Below are 18,958 nucleotides of genomic sequence, written 5' to 3' on the forward strand. Positions count from 1 at the left end.
GGAGTTTGAAAAGAAATTTTGTGAAGAGTGCATGCTCGGGAAGTATCCAAGGACCTCATTTCCGAGGACTGTCGAGTACCGAGCAAAGGAACAACTCAGATTAATTCACACAGACATTTGTGGAACAATTACCCTTGAATCTTTCAGTGGGAAAAGGTATTTCATTTCTTTCATAAATGATTTTTCAAGAAAAACATGGGCGTATTTTTTGAAGGAGAAATCTGAGGTGTTCCAAGTGTTTAAAAGGTTCAAAGCAATGGTTGAAAAGGAGACCGACATGCCTATCAAATCTGTTAGGTCTGATCGAGGAGGCGAGTTCATCTCATCCGAGTTCATGAAGTATTGTGAGGAGCAAGGAATAAGGAGATTTCTAACAGCACCATACTCACCCCAACAAAATGAAGTAGCTGAGAGGAAAAATGGAACCATACTTGACATGGTTCGTACAATGTTGAAAAGCAAGAACGTGTCTAAGGAGTTTTGGGCGGAAGCAATGCAATGTGCCATCTATGTGCAAAATAGATGTCCACATGCTAAGCTGAACGAGAAGACACCGCAAGAAGTCTGGAGTGGAAGAAAGTCGAGTGTGTCTCACCTCAAAAGTGTTTGGCAGCATTGCTTATGGTCATGTTCTAGCTCAACAAAGGACCAAAGTTGAAGATCGGAGCAAGAAGTACGTGTTTATTGGGTACGATGAAAAAACCAAGGCGTATAGGTTGTTCAACCCAATAACAAAGAAGGTGATTATGAGTTGAGATGTTCAAGTTGATGAAGAGAGCGAGTGGAAGTGGAACAACTCGGAGAAGGAGTCTAGAAGCTTGTAAGTAGATACACCACCAACTGTGAGAGATCATGATACTTCTGATGAAGAAGATGAACCTCTATAGCCTAGAGCGCGAAGCTTGCAAGACATATACAACTCGACTGGTGAAGTACATGTTGTATGTTTCTTGGCAGATTCGGAAGACTTGAGCTTTGAAGAGGCCATGCAAGAGGAGAAGTGGCAAATGGCAATGAATGAAGAGATCAGAGCAATCGAACACAACAACACGTGGGAGCTAACCGATCTGCCCAAAGGAGCTCGACCTATTGGCGTAAAGTGGGTGTACAAGAAGAAAACAAACGCTGAAGGAGAAGTTGAGCGATATAAAGCTTGACTCGTAGTGAAGGGGTACAAGCAGAAGGAAGGAATAGACTATGATGAAGTATTCGCTCCAGTGACGAGGATGGAAACAATCAGGTTGTTGATTTCCTTAGCAGCTCAACACAGATGGACAATCTTGCATAGGGATGTGAAGTCAGCATTTTTGAATGGAGTTTTAAATTTTATAAAATTATATTTTATTATTATTTGATATTAAAAAATATGTTGAATTCTTCATAATATTATTATATTATTTGAATTTTATTTTTATTTTTCATAAAAAAGTATTTAATAAATATTAAGAAATATATGTTACTTGAAAATTTTTACTTTTTGAAAAATAAAAACATAATAAACAATCATCTCTTCTCATTATCTCACCTTTACGTGTCACCTAACATGGCATCCTATTTACTTGAAAACAATTGCAGTCTATGAAAGAAAACTGTAACGGTGATTATGTAAGCATTGATCCACAAAACACAAAGTGTGTCTCAGATTATGAAGCTTATTCTGAGGTCAGTATTAATTCTTTACTTTTAGATATGTGTACATTTGTTTGGTTTACTCATTAAAGAGTTTGATGAAGAAAAAAAACCTTATAGATAAATACTTTGTAGGGAAAACATAACATTAATTTTTCTAAAGTTAAAATGAATTTATATATAAATCAAGTTATACAAATTATTTTCTTTTAGTGTCTTTAAAATATGATTTTTAGTTTATGTATAATTTTTTTTTTTCTTTGGAAGAAATTTTTGTCTGACCAGTCATGGAGCTTATTTCATTTTCTGCTTAATATGTACAGTATTCAATAATGGATTGATTTGCAGCTAGTTCGTTACATAAATGAACAACAAATTATGGAACCTCTTTGTGCTACTACGCCTGGTTTGAATCGAGAAATGCTACAAGAACTTCAAGATCCTCCTACATTTTGGTGTAGAGTTGAGTAAATTCTTCTCTCTTTAAACTTGTGTTTGGCTAAAGGAATTAAATTATTCTTATTTTTTTTATATCATATATATTATTTATTAAGGTTAAAAATTTATTTAAAATCACAAATTGACATGTCTTATTTTATACTTGATAAAGGTTATTTAAATTTGTGATTCTATAATTTTTAAAAAAAATTAGGTTAAATCATTTCAGAGGTTCTCATTTTTGTAGCGAGATCTCAAGTAGGTCCCCTCATTTTCATTTGACTAAATTGAGTCCCTATTTTTGAAAATTCATTGCAATCAGTTCCTTTTTGTTAGGTGTACAGTAACGGTGTTAATTATGTGCCACGTGTCAACATGTGGTTTTTTTGACTTTTTTTTAATTTTTTTTAATTTTTATTTTTTTTTATAATATTTAAAAAAAAAAATTAAAATTGCCACGTGTCAATCTTGTTGGTATCGCGCAGAGGAATGTTTAAGCGTTTGGACAAAAACCAAGAGGGGGTGAATTGGTTTTAGATAATAAAATTAATACTTTAAAATTTTTCCAAAATTTATCGATTAAATCAAATATTAATTTCTTTAAACATAATAACATATGAAATAAAGAGATAGAGAAGAAGATTGAATACAAGTATTTATACTAGTTCGGATCAAAAGACCCTACGTCCAGTTGTTAATCTCTCAAAAACGAGATTAACTAAATCACTAACAAATAACAGATTACAATCAGATAGTAAAAGAGTAAAGAAAGAAAACACCTCTCTTGAACACACAAGAGATGAACACCTTTCTCTGAATCACACAGAGAACCTTGACCTTAGCTTTCCTAGCAACAGCAACAACACTCAATCTCCTAGAACAACTCTCAGGAAAAGTTATTGCTCTACCCACACTAGGTTTTTCAAAGCTTCTATTGAGAACACTCAGAGAACTCTCTTGCAGTCACAACACTAGCACTCTAGCTTCTCAAAAAGGTAAGTGAGAAGTAACTCTGATGTTCTTTAAATAGGGGTTCTAGAAATTAGGTCAAAAAGTTGAACAGTCGCGCCCAACTGACCAGGATAATCGATTATCACTGATAATCGATTATTTCAGTGTGTTTTATCGATTATCAGAGGTGATAATCGATTATTCCAGTGCTTTCTTGAAAAAATTGGTTCAGCTCAGGATAATCGATTATCCTAAGTGATAATCGATTATCACTTCAATTTTTCAAGAAGTACCAGAATTTTCTTTGTGCAATACTGATTCTAACTATTCTAATTACACTTTACAAGATAGCTTTAAGCATAACAACACATGTTCTTCATATTGACTTTCAGATGGCTTTCAGGCTTCTTTTATCATCATCAAAATCTTGCTCCAGCATTTAGACTTGTATTGCTTTTGCCAACAAATCTGACATTGTGTTATGTGACAGAGACAATGTGATGTGACAGTGGCAGTGCCACGTGTCACTATTGGATGTGAAAAGTCTCAATGTAGTCCCTGTATTTATTATTTTGTCTCAATTTGGTCCCAATTTTTTTAAAACTAAATCAATTTCATCCCTATATCAAATTTAATTTTTATATAAACTTTACAATGGTATTTTTATTATAATTGATATTTTTAACAAAATTAAGTTTATTTAAATGTATATTTTGCATTGAACTTTATTTAAATATTGTTTCAAATATTTATATATCAATAATTTATAACAAATGTTAGAATTTATATTTAAAATTTTATATTTAAATTTATAAAGTTTTTATTTTTAAAGCAACTCTAACATTTATCTATAAATTATAGATATATAAATATTTTAAAAAAATTAAATAAATATCAGTGCAAAATATACGTTTAAATAAACTCAATTTTGTTAAAAATATCAACTATAATAAAAATATCATTGTAAAATTTATATAAAAATTAAATTTGATACAGTGATGAAATTGATTCAATTTTAAAAAATTTGGAACCAAATTGAGACAAAATAATAAATATAGGGACTACATTGAAACTTTTCACATCCAACATTGACACGTGGCAATTTTAATTTTTTTAAAAATATATATAAAAAAATTAAAAATTTAAAAAAAGTCAAAAAAATCACGTGTTGACACGTGGCACATAATTAACACCATTACTATACACCTAACGGAAAGGAATTGATTGCAACGAATTTTCAAAAATAGGGACTCAATTGAGTCAAATGAAAATGGGGACCTCTGGAATGATTTAACCAAAAATTTACTAACAATAAAGGATGTGTTGGAAGAAATATATTAGAGAATTTATTACTTAACTCTTTTATACTTTATTTAACAATTTGGATTATTCATTTGGCCATTATTTTGAATATTATTTAGTTAATACAACACTTACGAATAGTTAAGTGTTGTGTTAGGAATCTAAGTCGGTTTAGGTTGCATTGAATATAAATAAAAATGTTTAGTAATATATAAGAAATAATACCTATAAACACATTGTGTTAAGATTTTGAATTAGAATATGTTAATCTTTTATACGAGTTTAACTTATATTTTGCTTTGTATATTGAGTTTATTCGGTAAATCCTCCCTCAAGAGATTCACCAATAGTATAAAAGAGTGCAATTGTCTTTTAACATCTACAAGATTAAACAAAAGAACAAACACTTCTTGCAACATTAAATAAAGATAGAAATCTTTATGAAGTACAATGTTAGTTGAAGACTATATGCATATCGTATTAGCACATCTATTATTAGATATAAAAACAACATTGCATAGTGTTATATCATTATCTAAAATACTATAAACTCTTTCTTTACTGTATCCCAAAATTCCTTTATAAAATGAAAATTCCTTGAAACACTAAAGCATGAATCCAAGATTAACTAGTCATGGCGAAGAAAGACAAGAAAACACTACTGGAAAATGCTCAAAACATGAATGTTTCAAGTCTTGATGAGAAGGTGTTGAAGCAAGACTCAAAGGAGAAGACCACAATGGGATTATAAAGGATGATCGACAGCTTGTAGATGTCAAAATATCTTATTTATTTTCTATATCTTTAACAAGCATTGTACTTGTACAATATAAGTGGTAAAAAGTTGATTAATGAATAATTAGATGAATTTAATAAGCTATTTTTAGATCTAGAGAGCATTGGCATCCAAATTGATGATGAAGATCAACCATTGTTACTGTTATGTTTGTGGCCTAAAATAAATGACCATTTCAAAGAAACCTTGTTGCATGGAAGAAGGACTCTCTTACTTAAGGAGGTTCAAGTAGCATTACAAGAATGTTTCGATTTAGCGTCCTAAGACATGCGTTGGATACAGTACCGACGCCAGGGACGTAGGCTTAAGGGACGCAAATCCGACTCTAATGGAAGAAAATTTATTTAAAATGAAAAAAATTCTCGTGACCTTAAATAATGTTGTTTTATTTTGTAATTTAAATATGGTGTCGGTTTAGCCGACGCACATAGCGAAGAAATTGATAAAAAAATATTATTGATTCTTTCGTCAGATGACCGACGCATAGGTGATTGAGTTTAAAAAAAATCTTATGAAGTTATTAGGTGGGAAACTTTTCAGATCTCACATTTCCCTTTTCCCCCTTTCCCTTTTCCCCCTTTCTGCGAGGTGAGTATGAACGCGTTCGCGAAGAGTGTGGGAGCGATGACGAGCTTTCACCGAGCATCAAAGGCCTTGTTCGAGTTTCAGATTTCTCTGTCATTTCTTTCACCCTTCAGCTTTATGATGACCATGACATCGACTGCAAACGAAATCCCTTTTGTCTGCGAACATTTGCAAACACACGAAGAAGAGCGCGAGTAACCTCTTTCTTTGAACAGCAAAGCCACTTCCTTCTGTGCGAGGAAAAGGTGATTGATAGGAACATTTGGGAGGTGATTCAGTGGAAACAGCCAGACATTGCGAGGGGCGAAGGGGTTTAGTTCGTGATTTCGTTCGCACCAGATGGATTTCTGAAGGTTCAGGTAAGTGATTGAAACCCCATTTATTGTATTGTTGAATAAAAGTGATAAACCCATATTGGCTGAGTAATTTTTCTATACTAGGTTCCCAGTTAGGTCGTTGTGATTAAGCATTTTTAGTGAGCTGAAATCTTGAACTGTATATTATTTGATTTTTGAGCTGTATTTTCAATTTTGTTCTCTCACTTTTTTCTTTGTGTCAGTGACGATAAATGTAATCCCAACTCATTATGAGACCTTCACCATTGCAAGGTCCGAGAATAGAATTTTCCACATTTTTTTGAGCCACTTTCTCCCATAAGCAATACATTTTTTTTGTTCGATTACCTCAGTTATGATGTTTTTAGAAATAGTTAAGAAAGTTTCATTTGATCTTTACTGTGAAATTGCTCTTCATTATTTTTGTTGTATGCCCTTTTGTGTTAATTCAGTGCAGATCTGTTTTTACATTAAGTCATTTACTGAATTTTAAATTTGACATCTTAACCTTAGAATTCCCTAATGTTTAATGGATTGATGGAGATTTCCTGCTTGTACACGAGAAAGGTTTCCGATGGTGTTATCTCATTTTACCATTCTAATTGTGATTATAGATGATTGATATTTTCAGTTGAATTACTAAGGAAACCAGTCTATTTCATTGGTACTTTTCAATATTGATATTCAAGTTTACAGGTTTTTAAAGATTTTTTTTTTTTGAACTAGATTTGGAAAGGTTGATGGTGAATGTTTGACATTTGATTTGGTTATTGGACAGAACACAATATGCTTAGAGGCCTGTTGTAGGTGTACGTGAGTGAGTGTAACTAATTTACTTTACATCCACCATTTCTTTGAATCATGCACATAAGCAAATGAATATACAAAAAGAGACTATTATGTTTTAAAGGAGTAACCCTTAAAAAAAGTAAGTATGCCTTGTTCCATGTTCATGTGTATACATATTTCTACCTATTCCATAGCATACCTGGTTGCATGCCATTAACCACATTTTAGGGGCTTATTAGTTAATGAAATTGGAGCTTCCCCTTTCTACAAGGCTGAAGTAGTTTTACATGTCTTCTAGATCATGTCAACTAAGAAAAAATCTTTTTCACATGTCTTTTATAAATCTTTTTTACGAGGGTGATTATTTGTGGTGACAGTGATGCATTACTATTGGAAAATTATTAGACAATGTGTGATGTGCAGGTGATCCCAAAAGTATTAAAGATTTAAGGTTTTCACGTTATGTGTCACTCTACTTCTCACATCGAAATCTGGGATGTGTTTGGAGAAAGGTTTCACATTACTAAATTTGCAAGGATTTGAGTGGGCTAAGCCCACACTATCCGACGCCAATGATTTAAATTTTTAATATCTTACGTCGGCTAAGCCCACGTTACAATCATGCCAATTCGTTAAATATTGAATAATTTCCTCCATTTGTGTTGTCCAAACCGACGAAAGCCGTTTTAAATATTATATTTTATTTCAATCATGCGTAGGCTTAATCGACGCATAACAAATAACTATTATATTTTTTGTGCCTTTACGTGGGTCAAGCCGACGATAACCAAGCAGCAAATCTTCGTCCCCATTTGACCGATGCAATGAACCTTTGCATCAAAGGAATTGGCGTGTCCACTTTATGGTCGCTAAACTGATGCCATTTTCCAATTATCGTCGGTTTTGGCATGGTTTCGTCACTTTTTGGCCGACTCAAAAAGACTACATTCTTGTAGTGTAGGTTTAAGCTCGAAGGAATTGAATGACATATTTGTTGTTATGGAGTCCAATTGTATAGAAGACATTGTGGTAAGGAGAAGAACATTTACCAGTGTAAATCGAGGAGGTAAAAGGAGGTTAACGTCAAATTCAGCGACAGGCCTGTATTAAATATCAGATGTTTCCATTAAGGGGAAAAGGTCACATGAAAAGGGTTATATCAAGAGAGATAAAAGAAGGCTAATAACCTTAACATTTCTTCTAAATTTGTCAATTGTCTAGTTATAAAAAATTATCTATATTTGATGAAATAACTCTGGTGCAAGATGATTATGAATCACTAGAGGTTCTTGTGGTGTTAAGTAGTACTAATGACTATTATTGGATAATGGATTCTAGTTACTTATTCCATATGACACCTAACCATTTATGGTTTTAGAAGTTTACAACTCTTGTAGGAGGTTTAGTTCTCCATGTTGATAAAAAGTAATATAAGATCACTTGAGTTGGAACCATTAAGTTTTGTCTACATGATAAAATTAAGAGACTGTTTGATGAAGTTAGGTTAATACCTAGCATGAAATGTAACCTAACATCCCTTTAGGAACTTGAGAATAAGTGATATATGTGTTTAAATGTGAGTGGGAATGTTGAAGATTAAAAGAGGATCCATGATAGTGATGAAAGTGTGAGGAAGAATGACCTATATACATTGCAAGATGTAATATCTGGCTCAACTTCTACTATTAAGAATATTGTCTTGTCTAAGAATCATTATAAGATAGAAGATTACATTATATAAGTGAGAAAGGCTTAGTCAAGTTAAGCAAGATTTGTTTCCCATCAACAAAGTTGATCGGTGGAGATTTTCTGAACACTACGTCCAAGGAAAAACTTAGAATGTCTACTTTAATGTAGGACCTCAAAGAACGAAAGGTATTATTGACTATGTTTGTGTTGCCTTGTGGGGACTATCTAAAATTGGATCACACTTTAGTGTTAGATGCTTCTTGTCTATTATAGATTATTACTCAAGGAAGTTATTAGTCTATCCTAAAAAGACCAAGGATGAAACCTTTGAAATTTTCAAAATTTGGAAACATGTAGTGGAGAACCAAATTGGTAAGACTATGAAGTGGTTATTAGTTAATAATGGTCTTTATTTCTGTTTGGGAGAATGACATACATTGACATTAGAAAGTAATTAAGATTCCTTAACAAATTGTTCTAGTCAAGGGATTCAATAATTCGATTTTGGAATGAGTGATATGTATATTGTTAAGTGTTAAAATCCAAAGGTGTTTTGGGATGAAACTAGTGCTAATGTTGTCTACTTGATCAACAAATGATGTCCTTCAACTACATTTGGTGTGAAGACTCTTGAGGAAATCTAGTCAGGTAATCTCCCAACCTTAATAATTTATGAATCTTTAGATGTTTTATCTATGCTCATATGAAGCAAGGAAATTTGGATGCATGAATTATTAAATGCATTCTTATAGGCTCTTTAGAAGGTGTGTAGGCATATCATCTATAATGTAGCCGTGGGTGAGAAGGCAAACATTGAGATGGATTATGACAAAGAAGAAGCATATGTGTTTTTATAGAATGAAGAGTTAGAGAGTATGTAGAAGACAAAAAGAAAGAATCTTTTTGTGAAGATAGAAGGGTCAATGATAGTTACAAAGCTTCTAGAAATAAAATGAGAAAAAATGATTAGAGCTTCAGCAAGGTATGAATATATAGATTTTAATACATACTCCTAGTTGTTTCAAGCATGGTAGCTAGAATCGTATGATGCATATCGCAATACGGTTCAAATTTTTTGTTCCACGATACATATTGGTAGGAGAATCGTTTTCTGACTGGAATCGGGACATGAATTGGATGAATCGTATTGGAATCGTATGATTCCTGATTCAGTTTTGTTTCACCTGATTCTGCCCATGCTTACACTTCACCAAATACACACCTCACGAAGAGACACATATTGCCTACAAGCGCACACTAGACACACTTCAAGTATTGTTCACATACTTGTTAGAGTGGTGTTTCAAGAATGAAATATTATCTTGTTGGAATAAAAGAGAATGTCATTGCTTGTAAATTTGTTCTCGATGACATTAGGGAAATGTTTTTGAAGTTTTACTATAACAACAAATGTTGATGAAATTGAAGGGATGGTTGAAGAAGTTGAGGAAAAGGATGAAGATGAAGATGAGTTGCAATAAAATGTTATATTAGAATAAGAAGATGATGATCTAAGTGACATTGATCTTGGAGATGATGAATTAAAGAATAAGATTACGATGTAGCATTTAAATATAGGAAATAGTATCTTATCATGGATTAAATATTTTGACTTAATTATAATATATGATAGTAGCATTTAAATATAGGAAATAGTATCTTAAGATTCATAATAAGATTCGATTCATGATTAAAAAAATCACAAAACGATTCACAATGGGAATCTCGATTCGATAACCATGGTTTCAAGTGATATGTTACATTTCAAGTGATGTGTTAGAAGATAAACCTTCTAGTATTTTTTTTTCCTTGTAAGTAAGAAGAAATCTAAATGGTTAGAACCCACGAACTGAGAGATAAAATTGTTGAACAATACTTGGACGCCAATTCACAAGCTTATGGGTTCTAGGTTGTTTAGTTGTAAATGGATTTTCAAACACAGGGATGGAAGTTTTAAGGCCAAGATGAATGTCGAATTTAGTGTGAAGGATCTTGAAACTACTACGAAGAATGTTTATATGTGCTTTAGGTTTATCTATCTTAGAAAAACCTTTGGCAAGTTTGGAATGTCAAACTTGAAATTTACTTATACACCTCTTCCTTTGTATTCCATATTTAAAGATATTTAGTATTATAATGTATTCAGTGGTTTGAACTTGTTCAAACATAACTTATGTTGTGAGTGTTGTTATCATGTTCGTGTCAAATCCTAGGTGAGTTCATTTTTAAGCTTTTAATTCTTTGATATTTGAAAGGGTTACTTGGTAAAGTGTTCGTTTATGCAAGAGCTAGGTGACATGCCAAAGACACTCTGGTAGAAGCATTTGTGGATTCAAACACCACTAGGTGTTTGGACATCAAAAAATCTCTCAAGGGTCGTGTATAATATATATATATATATATATATATATATATATATATATATATATATATATATATATATATATATATATATATGTTTACCATTATGGTACTACTTACAAGTGGAAGGCAATCTACAAAAGATAGCGACTTTATCAACTACTAAAATATAGTACATTGTCACGAATGAAGGATGAAGGAAGCTTTGCGGCTACAAAGCCTAGCCAGCGAGCTGAAAATAATATACAATTTTTAGGTAATACATTTAATATTTTAGGAATTTTACGAATATAATCATCTTTTATAGTAATACAAGTTTCCTTTAATAACAATAACAATGTTATTGTATCATTATTGTTGGGAATCTAAGTGTGAGTTTAAGTCTCATATTAGGTAAAAATGAGAAAGTTGAACACCATATAAGAAAAAAGGTTTGTGAATCTATTACCTTAAGGTTTTAAGTTGAAATTGGTATTAATCATTTCTGTTAGTTAAACCTGTATTACATTTATGTAAGGACAATAATATCTCTCTACTCTTCTTTCGGCGGAAAAAAAATATATCACCTATACATTCTATAATCATAGCTAGGTTAGCATTAATCATATGCATCCATCCTAATATTAATGATAAAAAAATTGATAGCATAAAAGTTAAGAGACTAAGACATTAGAAATATCTCTAGAATAATTTTAGGAAATGCAATGAAGAACATCTCCTACCAAATAATACTATAATATCATGATTAGGATAAGAATTTCCTTTTCTCTATTATATATAAGAAATTTTAAAATTCATCTCTCATGTGTTTTCAACCTTCAAAGAATCAACTTGCTATTAAATAAATAAATCATGAGTGAAGAATTTCTCAACCTAAAATGTATTCTTCACAGGTAAACTTAATTCACATGTCAGTCAATTTGGATTGATTTTAGATTACAATTTTAAATTGAATATAGAAAGTTCTCAATTGAATCTAACTTGAAGTTATGAATTGTGTGTTTAGAGCTATTATCATATCTTTGTTGACAAATGGGCAAATGATGAGAATGTGAGGAGAGCCCTTCATATAAGAGAGGTAATTAAATTAGTTATATTTTAAGGGTTACTTAATGAAATTAATTAATAAAAGTTGTTAACTATACATGCAAGTAATTCAACAATTAATGCTCTTTCAACAGGGAACCAAAGAGGAATTCTTGAGATGCAACAGGACAATGGCATACGCCCAAACTTTGCAAAACTCAGTCCAATATTATCGGAATCTCACAAAAGCCAACCTTGAAGCTCTCGTTTACTGGTAATTAACTTCCACACTAAAATTCGTTTCATTGCAGATAAAAAAAAAAATAAAATGTGCTTTTTTGGTTCGTTTCTCTCTCTCTCCATTTTAATGAGTTTTGTTTAAATATTTTGGAAAAAGCGAAATATATATCTCGATAAACTAACAATACTCTATTAGAGAAATTAATGTAAGAAAAATTCTAGAAGTTAATTACACCCGAAAGATGTTAATTTATTTTTTTTTCAAAATGTTATGAAAAAATTATCAAAATAAACTATTAAGTACTAATTGTCTTGGATTATGATTAAATGCAGTAGTGATCTTGATATGAGTGTTCCACATTTGGGTACACAACATTGGATCAATTCGTTCAACATGACCATACGTGACAAATGGCGTGCATGGTTTGTCGACGGTCAAGTTGCCGGGTAAGTAATTTTTGAATTATCATCCCATTTATTTGCAGTAATACATATTTTAGTTTGAAAATTATAATTTAATGTTTTCTCCCTCTACTTATAATACCCCAATGAGAAGTTATATGTATTATATTTTATAAGAATCAATTTATATTTCCTCGCATTTTAAACTAAAATATTGTTTATCGAAGAAGAGAGAAATAATACTAGCAAACAATTACAAGAGATGTTCTTATTGAGAATGGACTGATTGTTTCTGAGTGTTTCTCCAAAAAAAATTGAAGAGAGATTCGTTTGTAAAAGATTTTATATTTCTCAAATTGGTAAGAATTTAGAAACTATGTTATATGATAAAAGAATTGAGTGAGTACTCTCGAGTTGACAACTTGTACTCGTAGGCTTCTTGGGCTCTTGAATAAAGTTAGAAAACAAATATAGATTTAGTTACTTGAAACATATACATTCACTTGGAATCTTTCATAAGATAATTTGTTATCATATTAGTATATTCGAGTAACAAAAATTATAGAATATCTTTAATTATTTATTTAGTTCTGAATATGTCGAGCTAGTTCAAAAGATATCAAGATCCAAATATCTTGAGTTGGGTACTTAAATTGGGTAGGTACACAAGTTCCCTAATTTCAAAAGCCAAAAATACAGAGAGGTGATATGTGATGTTGGATGAATGAGTTTTATCACTATCTGAGGTTCAACATAAGCAATTTAGTTTTAAGACTACATTTTTGCAAAACTTGGTAGTTTGAAACCTCAAGAAAAGGGTCGAGGCTTTGTGATCTTTGGTAATACCAAGAACAAGGTTGATATTTTGTTATGGAGTTTAAGGTCGACACTTTGCGACCTTTGGTAATATCGAGTTATTATTTAGTCATTAAGGTTATTATGATATGTCTACTCAAGGTGATGATCCCTTTGCGCATTGATGAGGGTTTTCCCTTGAAATGATTTGTTTTGAAATGTAACATTTTTTTGACAACTGATATCCACCCTCTTCATGACACATGGCCCTAGGGATGCAATATTTTGAGTACAACACACTACCCTAGGATACGACGTTTGGGTGTTATCGTTTTATGTCCTAAAGTCTTTTCGTCTTTGAAAGTTATCAACTTTTAATTTCTATATAAGCCATACATTTTTAATTTTCTTACTAACATGTCGTCTCTTTGACGCATGTGTGTTGGTAGAGGTGGATGGAGCTTTTGGCAGTTGTTTCCACATATTGAAGTTCTCCTCAACACTAATGTATCGAGCTGCTAAAAAATGGCGTTCATCCATATTTTCTAGAGGGTTTGCATATAAGGAATATATTAATATGCTAGGGCGGAGTCCACATAACAATGCATGCATGGCTACCACTAGGTGTATGTTGTGAATGTTACCAACAAAAATAGCAAATCATCCATGTATTGTTCAAGTATCTCATTATCTCTTTGAATAATATGTTGAAGAAAGGTTGAAGAGGCAACCATAGATTTACGACTAACACATCAAGGTACGAAAGAAATTATTGAAGGAGTCAATAAAATCTATGCAAAGAGAATAGTACCACTCAAGAGTTTGTCCCTTAAGAGTAGTAGGGAAATGCTGAAAATGTACCTTCAAATCCTAAAAAAAAAATATTAGTTTGGGTTAAATAAGCTTTTACATGGGGCATCTAGATCGGCCAACTCATCATACTTATCAATTGTAATATACTTGTTAGGAATTTGAACCCTCACCACCACTAGCGTGATGGATGGAACCTTGTGAGGTTGGCCTGCATGGACTCTACAATTTGTTCAAAATCTCAAGTTTATCCTTCTTCAATTTTGATCGTTGGATAGAGCATTATGTTAGTTTGTTATGAAGGGCTTGAAGCTTATTGCAATGAGCTTGAATCTTGTCTTAGAGATAGTTTTGTAAGATTTTCATATCTTCATCAAACATATCTTTAGTACCAAATATCACATTTTGGATGTTCTCCTCATATTTCTAAAGGAGTGCCTCCATGTGAATTTTGATCAAATCAAAAATCATAAGATACACCTCAAGGTATGATAATGTTGATGCATGTGTTCTACTTTTGGTAAATACCATATGCAATATGGTTAGGGAATAATTTTATCTGAGTCCCATGGTGGACCCATGGTGGGCTCCAAATGTTCTTATCAAGAATAGATCAAGTACTTCTAGAGAGAAAATATGAGACTATCAAATAGTCAAAGTTATAACTCTGATGAAAAGGAATTGAATTCTCTTCACAAACCATAGAAAGATCCACCTATAATAACTCAAATTAGTAAATGTTTAAAGAGTATGATTATGATAATATAGTAAGTAATGTAAAAGGAATTTAGTGACTACTTCATGTATGGTAGCTTGTATTTATCGACTTCTTAAACCCTTGAATAATTATAAAACAAATTTAGTTAAGTGAAACATATTCAATTACATATAATCTTTTACAAAATAATTAGTTATCATGTTAGTGTACTTGAATTATTTAGTAATACAAAATATATAATATCTTTAGTTATTTAATTTTCAATATCTAGAAATGATTCAAAATATACCAGGATCTGAATATCTCATATTGGATACTCGAATCTAGTATTCATGTAGGTGCACTTGAGATATAAGAGCATAATGAGAATAATTTAATATATATATATATATATATATATGATAAATTTATTATTGAAAAATATTTTTAATTTATTTTTAATTTTAATTAATTTGGTAGTTTATATTTTATGAAGAGAAACGCAGGAGAAAGTGTAAAATAATAGTATACAAGAAATAATTTATGTAGAATTGACTTGAAATTAATAGAGAAAAGAAAATAATTTAAAAAAAAAGAAAGAGTGGGAAAGGAGAATAAAAGGAGCAAAAATTAGGGAGAAGAAAGATATAAAAAAAATAAAAGGAATATTAATTTTAGAATGCATAATTTATTTATTTATTTTAATAATTATTTTAAAAGTTATATAATAATAATAATAATTTATCTAACACTGGATTGTGTTAGGAATATTAATTTTAGAATGCATAATTTATTTATTTATTTTAATAATCATTTTAAAAGTTATATAATAATAATAATAATAATAATTTATCTAACACTGGATTGTGTTGATAATTTGTAGTTAGATAATAGTAAAAATATACTAAATATTTTTAAACAACTCTTTTTTTCATTTTAAGAGCTTTCTAGAAAAAATGTAGTTGATTCAAATTCTCCTTTTAATGATGCTGATTTAAGAATCAAATAAATAAAGTGATAAATAATATGGATGCCCACTTATGGAGTGTGAAAAAGTTTTTTTTTTCTTTATAAGTAAATAATTATATAATTATATTAAAACATTTTGGGATGTTGTAACTCATTTATAAAGTATATACTTATAGTGTTCCTCATTTACATTGTACATTTAGTATTTTTATCAAAAGCCCAAAAACATAATACTTGTTGTCATGTATTCAGCATCTTTTATGGTTGTCAAATAAGGAATATGAAAAATAAATCTATCCCATGCTAATTTTGATACAAAATACAAGTTTAATATTGAGATAAAATTTATTCAAAAATCATTGGTTATTCTATGAAGGAATACAAATTTTACAAGCTGAATATTGAGATAAAATGTATGTAAAATTTTTATTCTATAGTATTTATATAAAGAGAAACAAATTTTATAATTGATTTTAATGTCAATTTTAACTATATACAATTGATTTAATATAATTTTATTTGTTAATAAAATAAAAATATAATCCTATAATCTTTTTAACTTAAAATAAACAAAGCAATACAATTAGGAATGCCAAAAAATTTTGTACCCGCATGTATTCACAGATAAAACTCGCAACGGATAGGAAGTGAATATTGTAAATAGATATCCACAGGTAACGGATTCAGATTCGGGTTTTTTTTATACCCACATATTAACGGGGCGGTACAAGTATCATAGTATTTGTATTCGTGAAAACTCATATTCGTTATACTCCAATTTAAATTAAAAATAATTAATAAAAATATTAAAATATTAACACATTAATTTTGAATGTGTTATTTTTTATCAATTGGTTTTAAAAAATCTTCATTTCTTTGTAAATTGTCATTCAACACTATTTAAATGGGTTATCTGCACTTTGTTTGAAATTTATGAATGTTATACATTGTATTTTTATTTGAATTTATGGTTAAAATATGTTGTTAAATATTAATTTTTCTTTTGTAAATATCTACGGATATCCGTGAATATTAAAAATATATATGGGTACTCGTATAACGGATACCCGCACAGATATGAGTAAGATAGATATTTATCTAGCAGGTACCTGTATCCTACCCACCCGGTTGACATCCCTAAATACAACTCCTTATTTCATTCTTGCAAAATTATTAATATTTTTTACATACAAAAATACATATGGAAACACATACGTTCATGCTAGTATCTCTTAATAAGTTTAAGCAATATAACTAAATTTATTATACGCGCTAAACAAAAATAATTATTACAGTTTTATTTTTATTTGTAATTTCTCTAAATAATTAATTGGGTATATTTGGCTATCATTCTGTACATTGTTTTTTTTTTCACTGTTGATATTATATATTCATTTTTTAAAGAAGAAACTATAATTGCCATCATATTAGTTAATTACTTGTTCCTTTAAATATTTACAGGTACACAGAACTGTATAAAATGAAAGAAGATCACTTCTTTACATATGCAATCGTGAAGGCAAGTACAACACTGAGTTTTAGGATTTATTATTTATTTCAATTAATTGGTTATCATGTTTTGGTAATATATATTAATTAATTAGAGATTTCTCTTCAGAATTTTGATTATGTGCAATGCCATTCCAATATAATGCAGGGTGCTGGACATGTGGCTCAAACATTTAAACCCAAGGAAGTTTACAATTTGATCAATAGATGGTTTTCATTTTCTCTTATCTAAGATTATGCTTCAACTTCATGGATTTCTTTGAACCCTTTTTTTTTATGTAACTATCTCTAAAATTATAATTTTATCTGTTTATAATTTATTATGTTGAGAAACGGTTAATGTAATTGTCATATCAACAATTTGAAAAAAAAAATCTATTAGATTTTTTTTTTTTTTACTTTCTCTCTATCGTTACCATTATTCTTTCTTTTTATGTATTTTTATGCTCAATCATTAGAAGTTTTTTACAGTCAGATATTTTTTGTATTATATATATATATATATATATATATATATATATATATATATATATATATAACATTTTAACATAGATGCAATCCATATAAGACAAAAATATTGACAGAAAAAATTTAATTTGTGTTGGATACTAACGAATTAGACATAAATGTGGTTTATATCTAAAATTTATATCGGACCATGTAATATCCAAAGCAAATTTTTAGTTTTTTTTTTCAAATTTACTTGGTTTTGTTTCAAATTAAAATCTAAAATACAAATATTTTTCAATATAATACAACTTTCAACTAAAATTTTAAATAGAAAGGTCCAATCTAGCCTAAAACCGAGATAAACAAAAGAAAAATTACATAAACTAATTAATATGTTATTTGGTTGATTTTCTGCTGCTGAAGTGAAGATTGATTATTGATGACCTAAAATATTACACTTATGCTAGTGTACAATAATCATAATAATAATGATACTTTGACTACTAAATTTTGACAAATTTTTTTTATAATATGAGGTGTCATCTTCTAAGTAATTTTTAAATATTGAAAATGAGAAAAAAAAATAAAAAACTACGAGAAAAATCATATAAAAAAATATAATAATATGTTTAGAATAGGGCATTTTAATTGTATATTTAACAAATAAATTATTTCTAAAATTGATAATAACTACATTGAGCATTTAATATGAGCCATGTGATATTTAAGCAGAATATATAAATTAGAGCATAATTCATGTGAGTAATAAATGAAAGCATTTAATAAACATGTAAGTTAGAGATGTGTTAGTTAGAGATATCTTATGAAACCACTTTATTGAATCGTTTGGACATGGTATTTTGAATTGTTTTGTCTAATCAATGTTTTATTCAGATTGCACTTCAGTTTTTGTTGTTCATTTACATTTCAACTGTTTCAACCCCTAGCCCTTTATTACATTTGAGGGAAACTTAGATTTTTTATTAAACTTGATGTGGCTACAAGTTTAACACCTATCCTTTGTTCTCCATGTTGCATTTCTCCACGTTCATGCATAGACATATGCATTCATTTATGTAGAATTAATTGCTTATCTCTTCTTCAACCAACAACTTAATACTTGCTATAACTTATCATGCCTATGTAAGATGGATTTTATCCAAACTGGAATAAAAGTCAAGACCA

At 29.9% G+C, this 18,958-nt stretch overlaps 1 protein-coding gene, 1 long non-coding RNA gene and 2 other non-coding genes across 5 annotated transcripts in view; all 4 read left to right on the forward strand.

The window, feature by feature from the left end:
* The window catches only part of LOC114187395 (serine carboxypeptidase-like 18), a 33,948-nt gene extending 16,227 nt beyond the window's left edge, over positions 1 to 17,721 (forward strand). Inside the window, exons 8-14 of one of the 2 annotated variants that reach the window (XM_028075645.2) lie at positions 1,576 to 1,662; positions 1,978 to 2,091; positions 11,882 to 11,953; positions 12,057 to 12,175; positions 12,475 to 12,588; positions 17,276 to 17,333; positions 17,472 to 17,721. In XM_028075645.2, coding sequence (XP_027931446.1) covers positions 1,576 to 1,662; positions 1,978 to 2,091; positions 11,882 to 11,953; positions 12,057 to 12,175; positions 12,475 to 12,588; positions 17,276 to 17,333; positions 17,472 to 17,555 — 648 coding nt within the window. In that variant the 3' untranslated portion in view covers positions 17,556 to 17,721. Of the gene's footprint in view, positions 1 to 1,575; positions 1,663 to 1,977; positions 2,092 to 11,881; positions 11,954 to 12,056; positions 12,176 to 12,474; positions 12,589 to 13,787; positions 14,650 to 17,275; positions 17,334 to 17,471 lie in introns of those variants that run through there. The other variant, XM_085674482.1, reaches the window with a different exon arrangement.
* Positions 2,098 to 8,942, forward strand: LOC146885694 (uncharacterized). The gene is made up of 2 exons (XR_014995698.1): positions 2,098 to 6,060; positions 6,142 to 8,942. It is a non-coding gene; the product is annotated as an uncharacterized LOC146885694 (long non-coding RNA).
* Positions 6,253 to 6,349, forward strand: LOC114189323 (small nucleolar RNA snoR69Y). Its single transcript, XR_003605627.1, has one exon. It is a non-coding gene; the product is annotated as a small nucleolar RNA snoR69Y (small nucleolar RNA).
* Positions 6,604 to 6,686, forward strand: LOC114189328 (small nucleolar RNA snoR53Y). Its single transcript, XR_003605632.1, has one exon. It is a non-coding gene; the product is annotated as a small nucleolar RNA snoR53Y (small nucleolar RNA).
* Positions 17,722 to 18,958: the final 1,237 nt, after the last annotated feature.

The sequence above is a fragment of the Vigna unguiculata genome, chromosome 6 (assembly GCF_037176805.1).
Source record: "Vigna unguiculata cultivar grain cowpea cultivar isolate G323 ecotype 2 chromosome 6, ASM3717680v1, whole genome shotgun sequence".
Lineage (NCBI taxonomy): Eukaryota > Viridiplantae > Streptophyta > Magnoliopsida > Fabales > Fabaceae > Vigna > Vigna unguiculata.